The 23,450-nt window shown below is 38.4% G+C and overlaps 1 protein-coding gene across 3 annotated transcripts in view; it reads right to left on the bottom strand.

The window, feature by feature from the left end:
* Nucleotides 1-23,450, bottom strand: part of LOC105439448 — a 40,007-nt gene that overhangs the window by 895 nt on the left and 15,662 nt on the right. The window contains exons 1-7 of one of the 3 annotated variants that reach the window (XM_030982763.1): nt 22,694-22,940; nt 19,037-19,631; nt 10,798-11,040; nt 9,674-9,802; nt 5,491-5,585; nt 4,439-4,691; nt 865-1,047 (exon numbers count right to left, since the gene is read on the bottom strand). In XM_030982763.1, coding sequence (XP_030838623.1) covers nt 865-1,047; nt 4,439-4,691; nt 5,491-5,585; nt 9,674-9,802; nt 10,798-11,017 — 880 coding nt within the window. In that variant the 5' untranslated portion in view covers nt 11,018-11,040; nt 19,037-19,631; nt 22,694-22,940. Of the gene's footprint in view, nt 1-864; nt 1,048-4,438; nt 4,692-5,490; nt 5,586-9,673; nt 9,803-10,797; nt 11,041-19,036; nt 19,632-22,693; nt 22,942-23,450 lie in introns of those variants that run through there. The other 2 variants (XM_030982762.1, XM_030982764.1) reach the window with 2 other exon arrangements.

Here is a 23,450-nt window from a genome sequence, read left to right as displayed (position 1 = left end):
TGTTTTCCAATGTATCTCTCTTCCAAATTTACTCTTGTTTGTGTTTTGTATTCACTGATTTTTCTTACACTTTGCCGAATAATAATTATAATAATAATTACTAGTAAGTAGTAATAGTAATTTGGATTGAAAATTAAAAAGCACGTGCCCTAGTTGATCTCCAAGCAGCTCTCTGCTTTAATACTGAGTCGAACGGAGCAAAGCAGTTGCACAGAGATGAGGCCTTCATTAATTTGAATGGGGGGGGGGGGGGCTGGGCTTTACCTTCTTTCCATTTGTTTTGCAATGTATCTCTCTTCCAAATTTACTCGTTTTGTGTTTTGTATTCACTGATTTTTCTTACACTTTGCCGAATAATAATAATAATAATAATTACTAGTAAGTAGTAATAGTAATTTGGATTGAAAATTAAAAAGCACGTGCCCTAGTTGATCTCCAAGCAGCTCTCTGCTTTAATACTGAGTCGAACGGAGCAAAGCAGTTGCACAGAGATGAGGCCTTCATTAATTTGAATGGTGACGGGTTGGTAAACACGAAACCCCGCAAATCACGTTGGTATACTGTGGTTTGATATGTATATAGAAACGCTGTTTCTGAGTAGCAAAAGTTGATAACGCACCCATATAGAGCATTACAATGATGCATTACGTTAGTAATCCAAAAAAAGATATCCATGGGTTATATAAAAAGGCATAAGATATTGCCCGTGAATTGATTTTTTTTTCAAAATTCTTTCTGATCTGCATGTTGTTTCCCCTGACATGGTGCACCACATATTGCGCGAATCGCTGACGCAGTCCTACGTCACTGAAATGATGCATCGGGTACAACGTGCATTAAATGCAGACAAGAATGTAGACTTACTGTTCTTGATAACCTTCTGGAAAGGTTCCTTGGTGTCTTTGTTCGTGCCTGGCGCTCTTGTAGCTCTTGTAGCCTGTTGGTCATGGCCTGTTGGTGGTGTTGTGGAGGGTTCTTCTTGTACACTATCAGACGGTTCTCTGACAATCGAGGGCTGCTCGGAATTTGATTGTGTTGGAGGAGGAGCTATGCAAGGACAGAGGAAGAATCATTTTATTTAATGAGGAACTAGTGTCAAGACTAAGTAATTCAGTACATGCCGTGCTAGAAAGTGTTTTGGTGTAGGTGCCTTTTTTGCGGGGTGCATCGTGTAAAAACTTCGAGCCAAACCGACCTTCTATCTTGTCTTCTAACCGTGGTTATAAATTGAGGGTGCTTGTGTAAAGTGCAGCCAGCACAGGTACATAGATGGCAATATTTCATCTACCTGGAAAATTGTAAAGGATATTTTATGCAAGCAAGGAAAACATGAAGTTCCAGGAGAAATTGTTCATGGTAATAAAGAAATAACAAATGCAGAAAATATTGCAAATGCATATAACACTTATTTTGTCAATGTTGGCCTAAATCAAGCCAAGATGATAAATAAAGATGGAACCAACTTCACACTTCTGGGCATGATGAAATCAGTACATTTTTATTGAAAAAGATCATTGTTTCAATTCTAACGCCTCTTGTACACATTTGCAATCTCTCTTTGATGACCGGAGTGTTTCCTTCTTCTTTCAAACTGGCAAGGGTGATTCCTGTTCATAAAAAAGATGACGTGATGGTCGTTTCTAAATATAGACCAATCTCATTACTGCCTAGCTTTTCTAAAGTTTTGGAACGAATTGTCTGTAACAGGCTCTACAGTTTTTTAGATAAATGTGAATCATTGAATCCTGATCAATTTGGATTTCGGCGGTCGCATTCTACTGATGTTTCAAGTGCACTCGCTGCTCACGAGCATGTCATTGGTGTATTTATGGATCTGAGTAAAGCATTTGACACACTTGACCATTCAATTCTTCTTTCTAAGTTAAAGCATTATGGAATAAGGGGCATAGCTTTACAATGGCTTGCGAGTTACTTATCTATGAGAAGACAGTACACTTATTATAACTCTGTTAACTCTGACATTCTGTTTCTTAAATGTGGTGTTCCGCAGGGATCCATCCTGGGCCCATTATTATTTCTTATTTATATCAATGATATTTGTAATGTATCTAAAACTTTGAACTATACCTTATTTGCAGATGATACGAGTGTTTTCTTGTCTCATCGTGAAATCAACACTCTTGAACAGAAACTAAATTCGGAACGACCAAAGTTGACTTTATGGTTTAGAAGTAATGTGCTCTCTCTCAACGTTCTTAAAACAAATTATATTCATTTTAGAGGTAGAAAATCTAATGACAAACTTGCTCTTAAAGGTAATACAAAGTTTTGGTATGGGGTCATGAATTTGGTTCAAATGAACATATTGGAAGCATATACATTCCTACATTATTCAGTGATCGTTGTCGCGGTCGAAATCGACTCTAAAGTTATGAAATTGTAAATAATAAACACTTTATGTTGAATAGCTCCCTCTCAAGGTCAAGATATTAATCAACCTACAAAACAACGTTTATTGACTAAAATCGACCAATTAACTATTCTCGTTCGGAAATTATATACAACTACATACTCTGAGATTTTCATGGTCGCAGCTACCATTGTACGGTCGTAGGAGCTATTTGATATTTATCAAAATTTACCGGGAGCACCGGTAAATCTTTATATTCAATTTTTCTCGAAAGCAGAAGTGTTTTAGGGGCTAAAATTTCTGGTGTTATTAATACATCCACAGGGGCATCCAAATATATCAAAATTGTAAAGAATCACATCCATCCACTTTTCAAAATTTCCAAAACCTTGTAATACCTTTAATATTAATCTAGATGATATTTCTTTAGAGAGAAAGACATGTACGAAATTCCTTGGTGTCTATATCAATGAAAAACTTGACTGGAGCGACCATGTAAAACACATTGTTACACCAATCTTCAGAAATATTGGCGTACTGTATAGAATAAAATGTTTTGTTTCTGATAGAATATTACTTATGCTATATAATAGTCTAATTTTACCACACATCTCTTATCGTAATATTTTGTGGGCAACATCCAAGTGTGTGACTAATAATATTCTTCTGTTACAAAAGAAAGCTGTACGCTAGCATGTACCCGAGCTGGTTATCGTGACCATGCTACCCCACTATTTGTTAAACTGAAATGCTTAAAGATTGATGATATTAACTTCCTCCAAATTGCCATATTTATGTTCCGTTTTAATATCAAATTATTACCTGATCATTATCTTCAATGTTCCAACCTAATAACATGGTTCATTCGTATTCAACAAGGCAGTCATCGAATTTACATGTGGTCAATCCTCACACTACATTAGCCCAGAAATCAATCAGACACAGAGGTCCAGATGTATGGAATTCTTTACCTAATGATATTCGAAATATAAAATCAACAAACTCTTTTAAAAGAGCACTCAAATGTATTATCATTTCACAGATGTAAGATATTACTTACATTATAATCTATTTATCAGTTCTAATTAAATCTAACATAATTTTGTTACTAGGCTTAACGAAATTCTTTTTTTCTTTCTTTTTTTTAACTTTGTAAATAGTGTAAATAGTTCACTACAAAACTTTAGGAATTTTATTTGTCATATATTATATATTTGAAAGGTGTTGTAACGATTCAAGCTCTATTTGCTTATGTTTCATCACCTTTGTGTGTTCGTTCTTCAAACTGTATATAAGTTGCAACTTGTCTTTGATAAAACAATGTTATATTCTTTTTCACGTGAAGTTAATTCAAATGTATTGTAAAATTGAAAATGATTTGTCATCTTATATTAATTTTTCATGTGATGTTAACTTCAATGAATTGTGAAATTGTGAACATGCATAAATAAATAAATAAATAAATAAATAGATGGGTGTGACAGATTTGGGCTTGCATGCATGGTGTATTAATTAAAGTCTAAATGATATCAATTGGATGCAGGACACATGAAAAGTGCATGCTGATTTGAATATAGTCAATTAACACACGATAGGTATACAATCTACATACAAAATCCCCGGACAAAATCAAACAAAATCATAAGGAAAATTTTAACAGATTGACAAAAATGTAAGAAATTTTTGAAGAAAATTAAATGGCTTCTGACATGTCTTTTGGTTAAAAACTTTCCTGAAAATGTATTATCCACCCATCCAAATGTATGCTGTGATTGAGAACTTTATGGAGCGACCGTTATGCCAGGATGGTGGGCTCTGGCAATACTCGGTGCAGGTAATCACGTCGCTTCTCAGTGGAAGAAATGTGAAAAGGTAAGTGGGAAGGTAAGGTCTTGTGATCTTGTTTTCACCTCCCTTAATTTCTCCCTCTCTATCTCTCTCTTTGTTTTTTCGCCATTCAGGGGGGGGGGGGGCACGTACATGTTCCAACCGGTTTCCTTAGCTTTATATACCCCACTATAGTTTTGCCCATTCTTAATACACCCGAGAGTAGCAAATCATGATTACCTTCGGTCAAATCTTCACTAGGGGTGCAACAAGCATAACGGACTTCCAGATCTGGACACGTTTGATTAGTATCTTTGTCGACTTGCGAGGTACATCGAATCCCATTCCTATTGCACGGGAAGTCGTACTGAGGAACGAATGTAGGGGTTGCATCGTACCAGGGAACGGAGGCTGTACTAGAAACCGTGGCCTTTAAGCGACATTCAGCATAGACAGGGCTATCGCAAAACAAATCATATCCATCTGCAATAGCCTGAAGGTTCAAAAAGAATAATATCGAAGAGCATGATACATGTAATCAAATTCACTGAAATAACAAGATATACATTTGAAAAGCTAATACTCTTTGTTTTTTGAAGATAAGAAAGATTCAACATATGTGATTTATCGTGAAATTGAACTAATTATTGGAACTAATCTTGGCAATTAAAATTAGTATACGACATACATGTGATTTATCGTGATATCGCACTAATTATTGGAACTAATCATGGCAATTAAAATTAGTATACGAAAGTCAAATGATGATATCATTAGTACAGCCTACTTCATGAAGATACATAAGCTATACAAATTAAAAAACAAAGATATGAAACAATATGATGAGACAGATATAGAGTGGTACATTGTTGGTTGAGACGTTGAGGGAACTGGCCCAATTTGTGAGAAAATATTTATCCAGTGAATTACCTGGGGGGGGGGGGGGTTAAATTAACATGTTTTTACATGTTTTTCCCAGGGGTAGGGGCCTAGGCCTCCCTGGATCCGCCACAGGGGGGAGAGGACATCGGACTTACTCATTGGATTAAATCGTAAATTAACTGGGCCATCGATTAAAGGGTATGGAAAGGGGTTGTCATTTCACGAACCTTTTTTCCGTTTATATCACTGGATGGGGGCACGTTCCAGTGTCTCCTCCATTGCTACGTCACAGTATATATATATATATAGGCCTGCGAATTAAGGGATACCTCATGCATGCTAGGCAGTGCACCTGATTCAAAGCAAATTAATATGATTATGGTGTAAAATCAATGATAAACACTACATACCAGCGCTTTGTGAGATTCCTTTGTCTCAGACTCCTCGCCGTCAACAGGTGGGCCCTCGTCAAAAAACTTGGTCCAATAATACGTGGGTTCCACAACTAAATCAAATCAGATCAAATAAAATCTACATATTTTTAAATTGACAAACAGTGATACTTTAATCCTAAATTTACTGCCTTAAATTAATACTGGCTATGAAAAATAGGGCTCAAGCCCTCTTAACCCTATCTAGCCTGGGGGGGGGGGGGGGCTTTAGAAGCCCCCCCCCCCTCAACATTTTTCTCGATCATTTTTTAACGCAAAAAAATCTTGCACTGAAATTTGTGACTTTTTTCTTTCGAGTCTTGCGCATCTTTTGAAAGAAATTTTTTGAAAATCGGACCTACCATTACAAAGTCACGTGTCCTTTTGTCTTTGCATGTCAGCCCGAAAATCGCTCATTTTTATGATTTGTGTACAAAACATATGGAAATCTCATTTTTCAAATAAAGAGATAAAACATTGGTTATTTGGTCTTGTTCATAGTTTAGGTGTTTATTTTGGGGTCAAAATAGTTGAATTATAGTTGGAAATGAAATAAAACAACAAAAACAATGAAATACATAAGTTAAAAAAACAGGGAAATACATAAGAAATTATCAAAACAATAGATAGGAATAAAAAGGAATAACCCTGGTTTTTCAATTTTTTGTGTTGTATTATTATTAAAAATGGTCTAACATATATATGTAGTGAGAAAGAATGCTTAAATATGAATAATGTCTGATTTATGGGCAAAAATGTGAATTTTATGACCTTATTTGCATAAATTACCAGTAATATGTAAATGAGTGAATTAAAAAAAAAAATGAAATTACCATAGTATTCTATACACTTCACTTGACATGTATGCAATTTTTCGCGGCGATCGGGCGTTTTACGGCCGAGATCATGGCCCCCCCGGCTATGCAGTTTCAAAATAGCCCGGGCTAAATAGGGTTAAATGTTCAAGACCCCCCCCCCCCCCCCCCCCCCCTCCAAATTAAAAAAAAAAAATCCAACGCCCGAAAAAGGCCACCTAAAATTATACCTACTTCTAGAACCGCTCGGGGAGGGTAGTCCTAGAATAGTTCTTTATGCCCTTTGCACACGACGTGCCAAATCGATGCCGTTTGTATCAAATGCTCATAATTCAACGCAATAGTTACCACTTGAGTATATACTTGGTCATTCCTGTATGGTTTCTGGAAAAAAAGGGCACCTACAAAGGGAAATCTCAAAGCGAAAATATACAGTTTCTTAGACATTGGTATATACCCCTACATTGTGATTACAATTATCAAGGATGATTTCAATATTTGTTTCAATTTATACACCATGCAAGATATTGCTTAAGCATCATGCTTTGCAGTTGGGTTTGATTGTCTAAAAAATTGTTTGCGAGCGAGGAAAAATGTTAAGATGTGTGAGGTCGCAGAGCGAAAATTACATCTTTTTTCTTTTTTTTGTCCATCATTTATTAATTGAATAATAATATGTGCATAAGAGACACAAAATTATCTTGATTACAAAGAAAAACACATGAATTATACTTATATCGCAAAAAGAATTATAATTTTTTGTTTAACATGGTCAACATTTTTTCCAGTGATGATGCTTTTCAACATTTGCACTCCATCAGGCGCGTAGCCAGGGGGGGGGGGGGGGCGATAAGGATTAAGAGTCGATCGAGAACGGTAAAACAAATCGTCTTCTTTCTCTAATAACTTAATGAAACGTCAAAGCTCGCGGGAGAGGGGATACTCCCCCTCCCTGCACCCACCCCCCTAGGGAGCTACGCGCGCTCTGTAAGTGATTCGCACGCTTTGTGTGCTCACTACCGCCCCCTTAAAATGAAATCCTGGCTACGCGCTTGCCCTCCATAATATTTCCTTTAAATAAATGTTGAATATGTTTGTAAAATTACCTTTTCTCTTTTGCGTATATAAAACATAAGAAGCTAAATTAATTAATAGATTTTTAAAAAAATTACATATTTTGAATTTATATAATCACATTGCTTGCCTATTATATATCACAGTATTCAATTTTTTCATTGATAAACAATACTTCTGTTTTTCTGAGAAAAATTAAGACCTTGATCCATAATATTTTTGAGTACTCAGTCATAAAATAAATGATAACGATTTTCTGTGCATTTGCACTTCAAACAATAATCATGATCAGATCTTTGAAATGATATAGTTATTCTTCACATGCTAATAACTTATAGAGTAGTTTGAAATCATGACGAAAACTCGTCGTTTAAAATTGAAACCCCCATTTGACTTTCACCACTACTAGAGCTGAGATTGTGATAAGCCCTAAGTAAACACTAGCGCTGTAATCCACCCCACCGAGACCTTGATGAGGTGATAGAGAGAGAGAGAGATAAGCATGATAGAGGGGGAAAGGAAGGGAGAAGGGAGAAAGAGACACATGCAGGGGTTCGCTGCCAGAGTTAAAACTGTTGTTATATCGTCAATTATGGGTCATTTTGCTTCGTTCGAACTTTCATTTTGGTCTTCATCTAAATTATTGGTGACTATAGGACATGAAAATATCTTAAAACAAGTAAAATACTTTTTTCCTACTTCTCATTTCCTTTCAGACAGAGCCCCAGTAAGAGTTTGTTTACACTAGTATTACGTAAGATGATGAAGAGTCCAGCTGCAATCCTCAAGGCTCTGTCCAAGTTTTTAACGAGAGAAACGAAATTGGGGTAGTGACACCCCACCAGATTACATTGACTGCTGTGTTATAGTGGTGGGGTATAGTTTTAACGAGAGCTTTTCGTAAACTGTTTTAATCGTTTTTACTTGACGTATGTCAAATTCATTTCCCATGTATTTTTTCCAAAAAAAATTCCCAATAATTTTAACATTTGGATTTATAAAGGTTCTATCAACTAATACCTTATATATAATTTGTGACATTTTTATTTTTGTAGCTTATATAATTATTGTGACATATTTTTGGTGTCAAATCTAAAAAGTGAAGAAGTGTATTTTTATATGAACAAAAAACAGTTTCAAAACAAATTACATCTTATAAAGAGGAAAAAACCCAATCCCAATGGGGGTATAAGCGAATTCTCATAACGGAAGACTGAAAAGACTTTTGATAAGTAACATAAGCATATCATCTATAGATGCGAGCGTAGCGAGGGAGCGTTGGGGGAAATTGCTCTTAGTCGCTTGAAATTAGCTAGGGCACGTTTAATGATGAGAGGAAAAGGGGCCCCCATCAGATTTTGATAAGGGCATTTATTATTATATATTGTTAAAAGGGAAATTATCAGAGGTGAAAAGGGGCACTTGTAATAAAGGAAAATGTGCATTAGTTAAAAAGAAAATGGGCACCGATCAGATACTAAAGGGGCATTTATCGGAGACGAAGGGGGCACCTATCTGAAGTAAAAAGGAGTAACTTCACGAACCTGAAAAGGGTCGTTTACAAGAGAAGGGGCACTTATGAGAAGAGGAAGGGGCTCTTTTGTAATGAGGAACTTATCATTAGGAAAAAGGGCACATATGAAAATAGAATGTGCGCTTATCCGAGTTAAAATGGAGGTAGTTATTAAAAGGGGAAGGGGCACTTCTTTTTAAGGAAAAGTGGCACGTACCTCTCAGATTTAAATAGGACAATTATCAGAGTTGAAATGGGCAATTATCAAAAGTGAAAAGAGGCACTTCTCATACCTAACTAGGGGCACTTACTAGAGATTAAAAAGGGCACTTATGAGAATGGAAAATGGACACTTACTGCAAAGGAAAATGGGAACTTGTCAAAGGAAAAGGGGCATGTGTCCAAATAAAAGGGGCACTTATCAGAGTTGAAAAGGGGAAGGGACACTTGTACAAATCAATAGGGGCACTTGTCAAAAAAATGTCTTATGTAAAAAGGGGCACTTCTTAATAAGTTAAAGGGGCACTTTTCGGGTGCTTGAAAAAGTCTGGGGCACCGTGTCCCCCTCCCCTCCCCTCCCCTCCCCCCCCCCCCCCTCCGGGAGGGCCGCCTCTACCACATGACAACCCTTTTTAAGCATGTACAATCGTATAGAATAGTTTTACTAGCTTGAAACATACAAATAAATCTCGAAGCATTTTGTCACATGGAGATCATTTGCTTGGCACATAAAGAGTTAAAGCAACATAAAGATACCTACTATTTGTAGTATACTGAATCCTGGTGATTTCGTATCCGTAACCACTGACCTTACTGTCAGAGACCGTGTCACATGTGTAGTACAGGGGCAATGCCTTGCCGTCATATCGACCAAGTATCTGGACCTCGACTGAAAGAAAAACAGAACTGATTAGGAGGATCAGATGCGGATCTAGAGAGACTGGGGGATTAAAGGTACTATGTCACATTTGCAGGCCAAACAAATGAAAGGTTAAATTCAAACTGCATTTGAAAGACAATACTAATTTAGAACTTTCCTCAATACGAAAGGGCTTGAAAATGGCTTGTAGTTGGAAAATAACGACCATTAGTTTTTCAATCAACTTAAGTGATTGCAATCACCTAAATAATAATCTGATTTTCAGACCCTTTTACTGAATGCTCGTACGTTTTGTGCTGCACAAAGATTAAATCAGTTTCATTTTGGCCATTACAAGTAGTGGGTTATTGATATAGACAAATGCTACCTGGTAGTACAGCTCATTTCATGTATGTTATTACCAAAGAAAAAAGATGTCAGGCAGTTACTCAACAGTGACAAACAGTGAAGTCTAGCAAGTAAAGGGTTTCCTTGCATAATTCGAATACTAAGACACTAAGACTAGGACTATAGGACACTGCTAATTGTTAAAGTTCACAGATAGGACATACATGACATATTCATAATTCCTGCAAAGTTCTACAGAATGTGATGTTGGCTGCAAAAGGGACTTATTAGAGCCACCTCCCCCATCCCGGATATATACATTCTTCTAGGGACGTATACGCTCCTGATGAGGAGACAAAGTCGGATCAAAATGGCCTTCAATCTAAATTTTAGACATACAAGACATTTAAAGGGAGATCCAACCTTGCTTTCAAACGTATATATATATATACTCTAGAGAAAAGGATAAACAATCGGAGAAGTAAACTGGTGAAAGCTGGCATGAAATTGGACTTAAAATGAGAAAGTCGTGAATTTTTAGAAGTTGTAATCACTATACATGTATATAGTTAGGGGGTCTTCAGATCGACTGAAGTGGTAATATCTCTGTGATGTAGAAGACAACTTGCTGATTTGTTCCAAACACTGTAAAATTATGATAGAGTATAAAAGTTTACCTATCGGGTGAGCCCGATTGCTGGCACGATTGTGATAAGTTCTCATTTTGAAGACGTCTGGTGTCATCTCCTGGAATGGCCCGTTCCTGTAATCGTTTGTGTACATAAAACGTACGCTGAATCGTGCTTCATAGTGTACGCGTATTAAGCACTTAAGCCAGATGTGGTCAATATTCTCCTGGGTCAAGGAGTCTAAGAATAGTTTCCTCTGTGTCTGCATGCGTATGACCTTTGCGGGACGATCTGCATTAAGTTTAAAAGATAATGGCAAAGAGACATTTTTATGTAACTATTGGCGTATTTGAAGAACGGGTAAGGGAGCAATTTGACATGCCATCCCCGGCAGATATTTGCAGCTGTGGAAGAAAGGCAGTTTGCACATGGTTATGTAATCATTGGTGTTAGGAAATCAAGCGTTTAAACTCTCTCAATAGCTTTTAGAAAGTTGCTCAGATGTTTTGTCCCTCCTTATCCCGAATTCTGGATGCCCCCTGAATGTTATACTAATATCAAGGGAATATGGTAACAAATCACGATCGCAAAGCCTTTCAAAAAAATCAATCCGCTTATGTCCAATATTCTTGTCCATGCTGGCAATTCCAGCATTGCAATGAAGTATTTCGTTATCCGAATAGGATTTATTTCAAATATAAATTAAAATCATAATAGAGTAATGAAATTGCCCTATAGGTCATTTTTTTGTTGTTGGTTAAAGTCTTTGTGATTGTGTGTGTAGGTCTAACTCTAAGCCTGGTGGATGAGCTCAATTGGCATGACCGAGACAAATTTTTGCTTTTTTAAAATATTTTTTTTAACCGAATTAAAAAAAAAACCTGTTAGACCATGAACCTATTATGAATGGACATTCATCGTTTTCTAAACGAATTCATTGTGATTGTCTCCGTCAATGTCGTCTCAATAACATTCCGTACATGTTTCTTCATTTTGATCTCATGATGGTCACCGCCAATAAACCAGGACAGAATCAAGATAGTGATTTTAAACAAGTTAATATACATGCGCAGAAGATAATGAATCGCTTAAATCATGGGAAATCGATGTGCAGTTCTGGTTAATAATTGGAAATTTTTGTTCCGTGTACTGTGTTCTATTTTTGAAAAACATGTTGATATTACCAGATAGGTTTTTTTTGGATTGTTTGTGATTTAAAATCCCGTTTTCCCCAATTTCCTCATAATATTCCAGAATTACAACGCACAGGGCTTATAAAGATCATGGCCTTCTAATTGTTATATAAGGTCATTGGTGCATGCAAAAGTGTGCAAAAGTGTGCAAATCAGTAATAATATATTTCATATCACCAAAATCGTCTGCTTTTCAACTTTGCTGCTCCCCATTGGGGATGTTTTATTGAAGACATACTCTTACAGAGCACACCATCCAAACAAAACCCAAGAGAGGGAAACTGCTCCTTTGTCAATGCCCGAAAATGCTTACACAGTCGTTATTGTTAAAACAGCTGAATGTTCTCATTAAGCGATCTGTACTTCGGATTCTATTCATCGTCGCCCTTCTTTGTATAAGGGCGATTAAGCCGGGAATAAATCCTGCTCGCCGTGGACTACGTCATAATAACAGCATGAATCGGATGCAGTATACTAAAAGACAGCTATTTGAGGTAAAGAAATCCCTAAGGGGTAGTCTTTTGAATAGAGTAGATGGTTTGTTGTTGAACAAACTTCGTGATTTAGACATTGCACGGGAACGCACATGTAGAGGAGGAAGAAATGAAAGAACGACTACAAAGCAACAGATCGAGTCTTTTGTCACTAAGCGGAGTACTACTTCAGGTTCAGGTTCTCGACAAGCCAGAAATAAGGGCAATCTCATTTCTGTTCAAACTCTCAACACTCGGGATTCGAGCTCCCTTGTCAAATTTGGACTTTGGAATGCTCGATCTATGAATGCGAGAGGAAAATGTACTGCTTTTTGTGATTACGTCATTTCAAACCATACTGACATCCTGGCTGTCACAGAAACATGGCTGACTGGTACAGAGAGAGATGACCATACATTGACACAGATCAAGACAACGCTTCCGAACTATGAGTTCCATCATGTTCCAAGATCTGGTAACAAAAAAGGAGGCGGTGTAGCAGTGCTACTGCGGAGAGATTTCAACTTCACAAGAAATCTTCTTATTCAAGTGGAAACTTTTGAATACATCGATTTGACTGTGAATTCAGCAACTGGATCACCATTTCGTCTAGTTGTAATCTACAGACCCCCTACAAGCGGGAAGAAGAGGAATTCTCCATGTGATTTCATTAATGAACTTTCAGTTCTCATGGAGACACTTGTTGTTACCCAGCAAAGGCTTCTTCTTGTTGGAGATTTCAATCTTCATGTGGACGTTCAGACGGACAGAGACTCCTCGAAGTTTCTTGATACGCTTGAGGCTTTTGATCTCAAGAACTTCGTGAAGTGTACTACGCACAAGAGTGGACACACGCTAGATCTTATAATATCGCGGGCAGATGACCACCTTGTGTCAGCAGTTACATCTTCTTCCTCTTTGTCGTCAGATCATTCAGTCATAGAATGTCGTCTCCATGTAGCACGACCAATGCCCCTTCGCGAAAGGAAGTCATTTCGTAAGTTGAAAGACACTGATCTTGAAGAGTTTCAACAGAGCATTGTAAACTCTAAATATGGGCTCCAATACACTTGACAACTCGGAGAACCTGGAGGCACTCACCAACCAATATGATGCTGAGCTACGTCAGTTATTGGATCAACATGCACCTTTGTCTGAGAAGGAGATCATCCTGAGACCTAAGGCGCCGTGGTACACTAATGCTCTACGAAATGCTAAAAGGGAACGCAGGAAAAGTGAGAGAAGGATGACCAAGACGGGACTTACAGTTCACAGGATGGAATACGGAAAGCAATGCTGCGCCTACTACAAGCTCCTGGATAGTGCTAAGGCGGACTACTTTCTGGATAAGGTTTCCTCCTGTAACCCAACAGTCGTTGTTCCGTGTGGTGAAGACCCTCTCTTCTCCTGCTTCGCAGCGGGTTCTACCGACTCACATTTGTTCTAGTCAACTAGCAAAATCTTTTGCCAACTTCTTTGACCAAAAGATTCGACGTTTGAGAGATGAGCTCGATCAGAGTGTCGTCCAGGACCTCTCTGTTGACATGTGACAAGTGCGGTGTCTCAATGACTCATTTCAACTATGTGGAAAAGGATGAAGTGCATAAAATTATGACATCTACTTCAAATTCTTTTTGCCATCTTGATCCTTCTCTGGTGAAGAAATCTTCCACTGCTCTTCTTCCTATCAATCAAGTCTTAAGCTTAATATCCAAGATTTCCTCAGTTCAAGAATACAGTCAGTCAAAGCTGGGAATCATCAGTCAAATGAAATGACGACCCACATAGGTGCTCCCCAAGGCTGCGTTTTATCTCCCGTTCTTTTCTCGTTGTACACAAGTAATTGCACGAGCACCAAATCCTCTTGCAGTTTAGTTAAATATGCTGATGATACTGTGATAACAGGCTACCTGTTCAATGACCCTCACGAATACATCTCCCAAGTTGAAGACTTTGTCCTTTGGTGTGACAACCATTACCTATCACTGAATACCAGTAAAACCAAAGAAATTATCGTTGACTTCCGGAAAGGCAATACAATACATGAGCCACTCCGTATTCATGGAGACGTCATTGAGCAGGTACATGAGTACAAATACCTGGGAACAATCATTGATGATAAGCTTTCTTGGAAGCAAAACTGTCTGTCTGTTCAAAAGAAAACGAATACAAGGATGTTTTTCTTACGGAAACTAAAGAGCTTTCATATCGATAGAACCATCCTGAAGCTCTTCTACCAATCGATCATCCAAAGCGTAATGACATTCAATCTGATCTGCACTTTTGGTAACATGTCAAACGAGCAAAAGGGAAGAGTAGATCGAACTCGAAGAGTCGCACAGAGGGTTATAGGATCAGATCTGCCCCTGTTCCAGCACTTTATGAAAAACGCTTACTTGCAAAAGTTAAAGTTATAATGACAGACAACACTCATCCTCTCAATGATTGTTTCAGGTTCAACCGTTCTGGAATAAGACTGTGCCCTCCCCGTACTCGCCTTTCACGTTCTCGTAATTCATTCATCCCTAATTCCATACATGTGTATAATTCAACTGTGACGCGATAACTGTATACATAAGGCTACCTACCTATCCTTATAATCATATATTTCCTACTGGATTTGAATTTGTTATTGCTGATGTTGAAAGCTGTCCGTTTGATTGCACTTCAATAGCTGATATTGAAGTGCAATCAAACGGATAGCTGGAGACCGTGGATCGGGAGCTAGCCGATGGGGGGGGGGGGGGGGGGGGAGCTGACGGGAAATGAAATATCATATTATGAGACATGTTAATGTATGACGCATGTTATTCATACGATTGTGCCGGTTATTGTTAACTTGATTTTTTCAATCGTCAAGAGTTCATTTTACTGTAGAAGTGTTGCCGTAATTTTATCTCGCATTATAATTATAAAATATGAATGTAAATCTATTTATTCCTGTTATTTTCTGCAAAATCCATAAGCATCTGTGGATCGGGAGCTAGTGGATGGGGGGGGGGGGGAGCTGACGGGAAATATTATATAAGGAGACATTTTAATGAAATATCATATTATGAGACATTCTAAATTATGACGCATGTTTTTCATACGTTTGTGCCGGTAAACTGTTAACTTGATTTCTTAAATCGTTAAGAGTTCATTCTACTGTAGAAGTGTTGCCGTAATTATATCTCGCATTTATAATTATGAAATATGGATGTAAATGTATTTATTCCTATTATTTTCTGCAAATCCAAAACTATCTGTGGATCGGGAGCTAGCGGAGGGGGGGGGGGGGGAGCTGACGAGAAATACTATATTATATTTTGAGACATTTTAATTTATGACGCATGTTAAATGTAGGCAATAAGAAATTGAGGGGAACATGCACACTATAAATGATTATCCATATTTATGTACATAGTTTCCTACTGTTAAATGTTATATTGTATTTTCTATCATTTGTATTTTCACTGTAAAAAAAGCCATTGGAAGCAAAATTTCTATGTAATGTTTGCATGCATGGACCAATAAAATAATCTTGAATCTTGAATCTTGAATCTTGAATTAATGCTTGCATTTCGGACGTAAGACTCTGGGCGACAAAGAACATGCTCAAAATCAAGGATTCGAAGACGGAAGTGATGCACTTCTCCTCGAAGTTCCGATTCTTCCAGCCTACAGCAGTGACAGTTGGTGAAGCAGTGATTACCCCGGTAGAGAATGCGAGGAATTTAGGTGTAATTGTGGACAAGAACCTAACAATGGATGACCAACTAAAGAACGTCTGCAGATCTGCCACAGCTGCATTACGAACTATAGGGAAAATCAGAAGATACCTGACCAAATCGGCTACACAAACGCTGATACAGTCCTCCGTCATGAGCAGACTGGATTTCTGTAACAGTCTAATGTATGGTCTCCCTAAGAATAAGATTCGCAAGCTCCAAACTCTACAAAATGCTGCAGCTAGAATCATCTCAAGAGCCCCACGCAGACACGATACTTCCCACCTTCTTCATGATCTTCACTGGCTCCCAATCGAAAAGAGAATAATCTTCAAAATCCTGCTCATCACTTTCAAAGCCCAGAACGACATGAGTCCTGCCTACATCTCAGATATGATTTCACCTTATGTTCCTACACGCACACTCAGATCTTCAGCCCAGCACCTCCTGCAAGTTCCTCGTCACTCAACGCATTTCTATGGCAACAGGGCTTTTGAAGTGGCTGCCCCAACTCTCTGGAATTCGCTCCCTCTGCATGTCCGTCAAGCTCCCACACGACAGACTTTCAAGACCCTTCTTAAAACTTACCTGTTTCGTTTGTAATTTTTGGACATTACTTTTCATCTATGTATTATAATTGAATATGCTACTCTAATTGATTTATCATAAGTATTTGCTATTTGTATTAACTTTGCTCGCCATGAATTCTCTACATGTCTTTAGCGTAAGGTCTTTATATTTTGTTCTTAATTTGTAACTATTTGAATATACTTGTACTTGATTGTTTTTTACTTTGTAAAGCACATAGAGAAACTTCGGTTTATTATGCGCTCAATAAATCTATATTTATTTTTATTATTATTATTAAGATGCACATAATCAGAAGGCGGTGACTATCATTGGATCAAAGAAAGAATCACGTTGAATGTCCATCTGTAATAGGTCCATGGTTAGACAAATACTTGTTACATGCTCGTTATGGTAAAGTTATGTAATCATTATTCATTATGCACCGATCTATGCATTCCAAGATGGTAAATGTGGAATATTTCGTCTGGAGTATGTCTATACTAAAAGACTATAGCACTCTGGGAGTAATTATTCTAAAATACACTCTTGCCGAAGTCTTTTCTTCTTTTTGTTTGTTCTTGTTCTTGTTCTTGTTCTTCTTGTTCTTTTTCTTTTTCTGCTCCTTCTCCTTCTCCTTCTCCTTTTTTTTGTTGATGTTGTTATTCTCCTTTCTATGTAATGATACTGATATGACATTAAGTCGAAGATTAACTAAAGATTTCAAGCGATGTGACGAAGATAAAAGGCGATTCATTGGGATAATTGGCATGGCATTAATGCCTCACGAGTTGAAATGTGCTCTGGCTTGTCAGAACGAACTACGGTTCAGTTGTACTGGTATTGTACTGGTAGGCTGATTGGCTCTTTCTTAGCTCACTAATTATAAGAATTGTACTTGTGTTGTTGTGCAAGTAATGGATTTCAAGTACGGTGTTCGGTGTTAGTGTTGGCGTTGAGGGCATTGAAAGGCTGCTGAACCGAGCTCCAACACCGACGGTCAGTTTAGAAGGACAATACCGATCAGCGGCAGGGGAGGGGGCCCAATTCGTGAGAAAATATTTAGCGGCGAAATAGCCGGCCGATAATTCGCTCAGTTTGGGGGGGGGGAAGTGAGCACTAATTTTTTGGGGGGCCCTCGAAAATTTGAAAAATTGCACCCCCCCCCCTTCTTGCGATAAAAGCATAATCCATTCAGAATTTCCAATAAATTACATCACCGAATATCAAATGTAAGGTATTATTGAAAAATGAATAGACAAAAAAAAATTATCTTGAAAAACATATAGAGCTCCCATGATTTAATAAGTTTACCTACAAGTAAAGTAAAATAAGCCTAAAGTACTTCTTTCCCCACTCGCTTCTTTAGGAGAAGAAAAGGAGGAATAAATAAAGAAATATAATGTATGTATGTATGTCTCAATTTAGTGTTTCTTTGTTTCTGAGTGGTCAAGGCACCCTGCGTTAGAAGGGGAAAAAAAGATCACTGCGCACGCACGCTGAGTAGCTGACCAGATTAAACTTTAAAAAAAGCAGAAACACGAAGTTGCAAACCATCCAGAGACTCCTAATAAATTGCGTTACCGACTAATTAATTATATCATTACAAATCTTTATTCTCAGTTTTCTTATGTAGACTCTATAACTGATTTTCTAATAATACTGAAGATATGGCGTATTTCTGTATATTCAATACTGAATGAACGCCATTAAACTATTACCAACAACAACAACAACAACATGATTTACAGTTGTTTTGACTGGAGAAAAGATTTTACATTGGCTTGATGGTGAGATTCGCACGGGGGGGGGGGGGGGGGGGAATACTCGATTTGGTTTGGACGGGGATGTGCCGCTCAAGCCTCGAAACCCCTACCCATTATAAGGGTCATTTTGGGGCATTTTCCTTGAGAAAAAAAAAAGAAGTAATATGTGAGTACCCCACACCCCCCCCCCCCCCCCTGGGAGATTCGTGACAGCTAGATGCCGGCATAGCTACCTGCGGTATACTGCAACACCAACACCAACACCGAACTTGAAATCATGAATTTCCCAACCCCTAGGGGATGGTGTTGGTGAATGGGAAAATTACACGTAAATCGTCAACACCAAACGCGATATGTGGTTCAGCAGACGACATACCACACCAGCCCTCAACACAGACTACCGGAAATGCGTCATATTTTCCAAGGTCAACCCGGGTCGATCTCAACACCAGCATGACTTCAAGTTCGGTGTTGTAGCTGGTGTTGGTTTTCTCACAACACCAACACCAGCTTTCAACACCGAACTTGAAATCACTCAGTGTAACATGCATTTAGTAGAATTTGGCATATGGTCTCACCTTGACCCAGTTCACTGGTATACACTCGTTCCACATCTTCAGGCGAAAGGGCATCATAATAGATCCTCAGATCCGTGATCCTGATTTGATGAACGTCTAATGACGTTACGTTTGCACTGCCTTCCGTCGTGAATACTTGGAAAGATGCGTTGGCTACTTCAAACTCGGCCAGCGACAACCACGCATCCTGCGTAAAGTTAGACCCAGTGTCATTGACTTCGACCTTGTTGAGATAGACCTTGAGATCTCTCGCATCTGGGCCACAGGTTATAGTCACGAACTTCCAGTCGGAAGTAGGAGTTATGGCCCTCACGGTTGATGTTTCGTTACCATGGCGATAAGTCACTATCAGGTATGTTCCTGCAGAGTAGCGAGGAGGTAAGGGGAGCGAAACACTTGGAGGGGAGTCGTCTGTATTTCTATCCTAAAGAACCAGAAACTCACAGTGATGCCATTAGCCGGGTTACAGCAGGCAAGGTCGGTTAGGCAGCTCCGGATGAACGGTTTGAAAACTAGACTTGAAAGACCGTTGGTCTGAACCGCACATCGGGTAAATTGTGAATTATGAGAACTATACCCCTTCTTCAGTCCGTTACTATGCAGGGGGATCGAATGTAAGAGGAGAAAGGGAGATAGAAAAAACATAAAGAAAAAGAGAGAGAGAGAGAGAGAGAGAGAGGGGGGGTGGAGGAGAGGAGGAGAGATAATTTCAGATAAACGTCAATATTAAATATACATCAATATAATACGTATAATGATAGTCCCTCTCCCCACCCCCCCCCCCCCCCCCCCCCGTTCTCATGCACGCATACGTTTTGCACAGATGAGGCTCCCTCGATCTCTCCCTTTCAAAAGTCGGGGGGATCTGCCACATTCCCATTCTAGTAATTATGCTGTTCTCATTAATTTGCAGTTTATTCCGGCCCTTTTTGAGTTCAAGGATATATAAAACGTCAATTAATAGCTTATGTGAAAATATACAGACAAAGCGGTAGAAGGATGCATCGAATGAAATTAATTTGTAAAGTGGATGTCTAAAGGAGAGAGAGCGCGCGCGAGAGAGAACGAGAGGGGGCAGGGGGGCAGCTGGGGGAGTATCTTTTTTTTTTTGGGGTGGGGGGTGTGGAGCACACGCAAGAGAGAGAAAGAGTTACAAGCGAGAGATGTAGGGAGACGGAGCGAAATTGAAAGGGGGGGGGGGGGTAAAAGAGAGTCTTAATATAATTATGAAATAGCGTTGATGAAAGCGCTAAGACAACGTTATTCTATAACGTATACGTCAATATGGCTCTCATAAGCAGGCACGTAGTCATGGGGGGGGGGGGGGGGCACGTGCCCTCATTTTTTTTCTCCAAATTTCCGGTTGAACTTTTATAGACCCCTCCCCAGGACGTCGATCGATTACATGTATGTGCCCCCCCCCCCTTCTCCTCCCCAAACATCAAACTCTCGCTACGGGCCTGCTCATAAGACAAAATTACGAGAGAGAGGGAGCATTTGTATAATTTAGAGCAAAGTGGCGTTATGGCTTCATGCTGTATATTAAAGTTCACGTCCTCTTCGCTCTCTACAGACAAATTAGGACTGAGTGAAAGGATAAGAGAAGAGGGGGAGGGAGAAATGGAAAGATAGCAAGAAAATAAAGGGGGAAAGGATAAATAACAAAAAGACAGGAAGCATGTAGAGGATGATTACTTTACGCATAGGAAACTGAACCGCAAGCAACCGCAAGCTTTTCATTAGCAAATTACATTTCAACTACCATTGTCGTCAAAATTTCCATTCAAATTTATCTCCGCTAAGCAATCATGAAAACGTAATTGCATCAAACCACCTTCATACAATTATACTACAAAGAAACATTCTTCTTTGACAATGAAAAGAAATGCAATCGCTGCTCATGCGTGTACATTTGCCATCGTCATATTCAATTGTTGTTCAGTCACCTTTCCAATAATCGTATCAATGTTGTGAATATTGAGTATAATAGACCCAAGGTAAACGAAAGATAGTAAATTGTGTGATAAAACTCTTTTTGTGTTTGCGTGTAGAAGAACAAAAGCAACGTCTTGATTAAATTAGCCTTTATATTGAAAATTTCCTATTTCATTTTTTTAATTACTTTCATCTGGTTTCCCATGGTTTCCAATTTCTAGTGTCATTTTAAATTTGCGATTTGTAAACACTTTTTATGTCATTGTATTTTACTTGGATCTGTTTTTGGACCCTCTGTTTGCATTTTAATTATGTTTTTTAAATATGTAAATTCAATATCAATTCAACCATAAAGGTTGCGAGCATTGAATAAAATAAATCTTGAATCAGATGAGAGTTTCAAATTTTAAAGGCTCTTATTGCCTTTTAAAATTCATTGCTTTTTCGAATTTTACGAAATCACGGCCTCGCTGAAAAACAGCATTTGCTGAATGCGGGCACAATAATTATTGCATTTTTTTAACCGTGAATGAATAAAATATACCATACCATACTATACCATATGAAATTAGAAATAGTTTGTCTCTTTAAAAGACGTAAAAACAGTTTACAATTTGAATCAAAAACACCTACGAATTTGTGAGTAAAATTACTAGAGTTAAGATATGAACAAAATACGCATGAACTTGAAATTGTTGTCACAGCAGGGCAAGAAAAAGACAAGACTGAACTTTACACTGAAATATCAAACGCTGGGCAATAACCTCTTTTTTTTATCAGGCAAGTGGAATCTTTGAAGAAAAATGACGAAAAATAAATGTTTTAAAAGGTACTAGATTTTTTGAAAAAGACAAAGGACAAATACAAAAATCCTTTTTTAGTGCCCCAATTATCTATGTTTAATGAATTGAATGCACTTCTTTGTATCCCATTTTTTTTATAGACGTATTTGTGCTCAAGTTTCAGAAGTTTGAGTGATGCTATACGTCTCTGATATTACTTCGTTCCTGCATTTATCTTTGAATCTCGATCTTATCTCCATATGTTTCTGAGTTAAGATTAAATGAAGCGTTAGCCTCGAATGGGGTATACTTTTGTTACCTTTTATCAAAATGCTTTAACCAAATAATTAAAATAAAAGGGACAAGAAAAATAATAAGGCAAGAACAGGAAAGTTCAATAAAGAAACAATTACATAATACGGTGTAGCAGCGTTTGCGTTCGTCATTTTGATTCGACAGATTTGCAAACCCCGGCCCCCCCCCCACTCGGTGTTATTTAGGATACGCATATGCGTGTTCCAATCAACCCCCCCTTTTCAGCAAAAGTCCAGTGTGTAAAGTCAATACGGGTCAACCTTTTTCTTTTGTTACGAAAAGGACATTTTGGTAACACGCATGGGGTCCGTCCGTTCTCGGAGTGGGGGGGGGGCCGGGTTTGCAAAATAGAAATGGCTGAAATTATTAAGAAAATGAGGATTCAAGACAAAGATTAATACTATTCGATGTAGGAAAAGGATGCTAATCGTAATACCCGTTTCTTGTTTCTTATAAGCGCTTTAACATTAACACCAAAATGTAGATAAAATGCTTTGTGAAGGACATAAAAACCGTGCCGGGGCTCGATCATGACCCCCGGTCATGACCTTTGTATTTCCATATGACTACAACACCTCTACATAACGATAATAACGATAACTATAGAAGATATTTTTCAGCTCACCCATCTACGTGGCCGATCAAGTCTCCTTTTATCGGAGTAACTTGATCCACAAGACCGCTGCAATACCAAGATTCAATCGCTCCTCGAGTGTTCCCGCTATCCAACTCGCTCAGCGACCAATGCAAGTTGGGATCCGGGAGTGCGTCTGTAGATCAAACATGTACATAAACCGTCAGTGCTGAGCCTTGCACGAGCTCTATTTGGTCTCATCTATAGCAACAACTGGCATTCTAACTTGCACATCGTCCAGTGGACACAAGGGCCCGAATTCACAAAGGAGGTTTGTCGACAAACCTCCTTTTCTTTCGACAAACCTTCTTTTGTTTTTTGTCAAAACGCGTCAAAACGCGTCGTATGACGCACATAAACCTCAGTTTGTCGACAAACCTCCTTTGTGAATTCGGGCCATTCCGTCCGTAATTAATCAAGAATGTACAAAAATCGTTTGTTTCACAATTTTAGAGCATTGCGCAAGTCACTTCTATAGCTAAACGTTACAATGCATGCACATAATTATGTCCCTTGTGTTGTGTAAGAGAAATTTATCATGATAAAGTTACAGGTCCGAATTCACAAAGGTTAGTCGACAAACCTTCCTTTGTGAATTCGGGCCACAGGGTTTGCAACCTTTGCTCAGGAGCTCATACTCCATGTGCTAAGGCAGTCCCGGAAGGCAGTGCTTCACACAAAAGAATTTCAAAGTAATTTAAAATTCAAATGAGATAGGTCGCCACTCGCCTATGAAAGAGCGGGGATC

Source organism: Strongylocentrotus purpuratus, unplaced genomic scaffold (assembly GCF_000002235.5).
Source record: "Strongylocentrotus purpuratus isolate Spur 01 unplaced genomic scaffold, Spur_5.0 spur5_scaffold_13, whole genome shotgun sequence".
NCBI lineage: Eukaryota > Metazoa > Echinodermata > Echinoidea > Camarodonta > Strongylocentrotidae > Strongylocentrotus > Strongylocentrotus purpuratus.
Note: the sequence above shows the minus strand (reverse complement) of the source record. Positions and strands in the feature narration are given on the sequence as shown.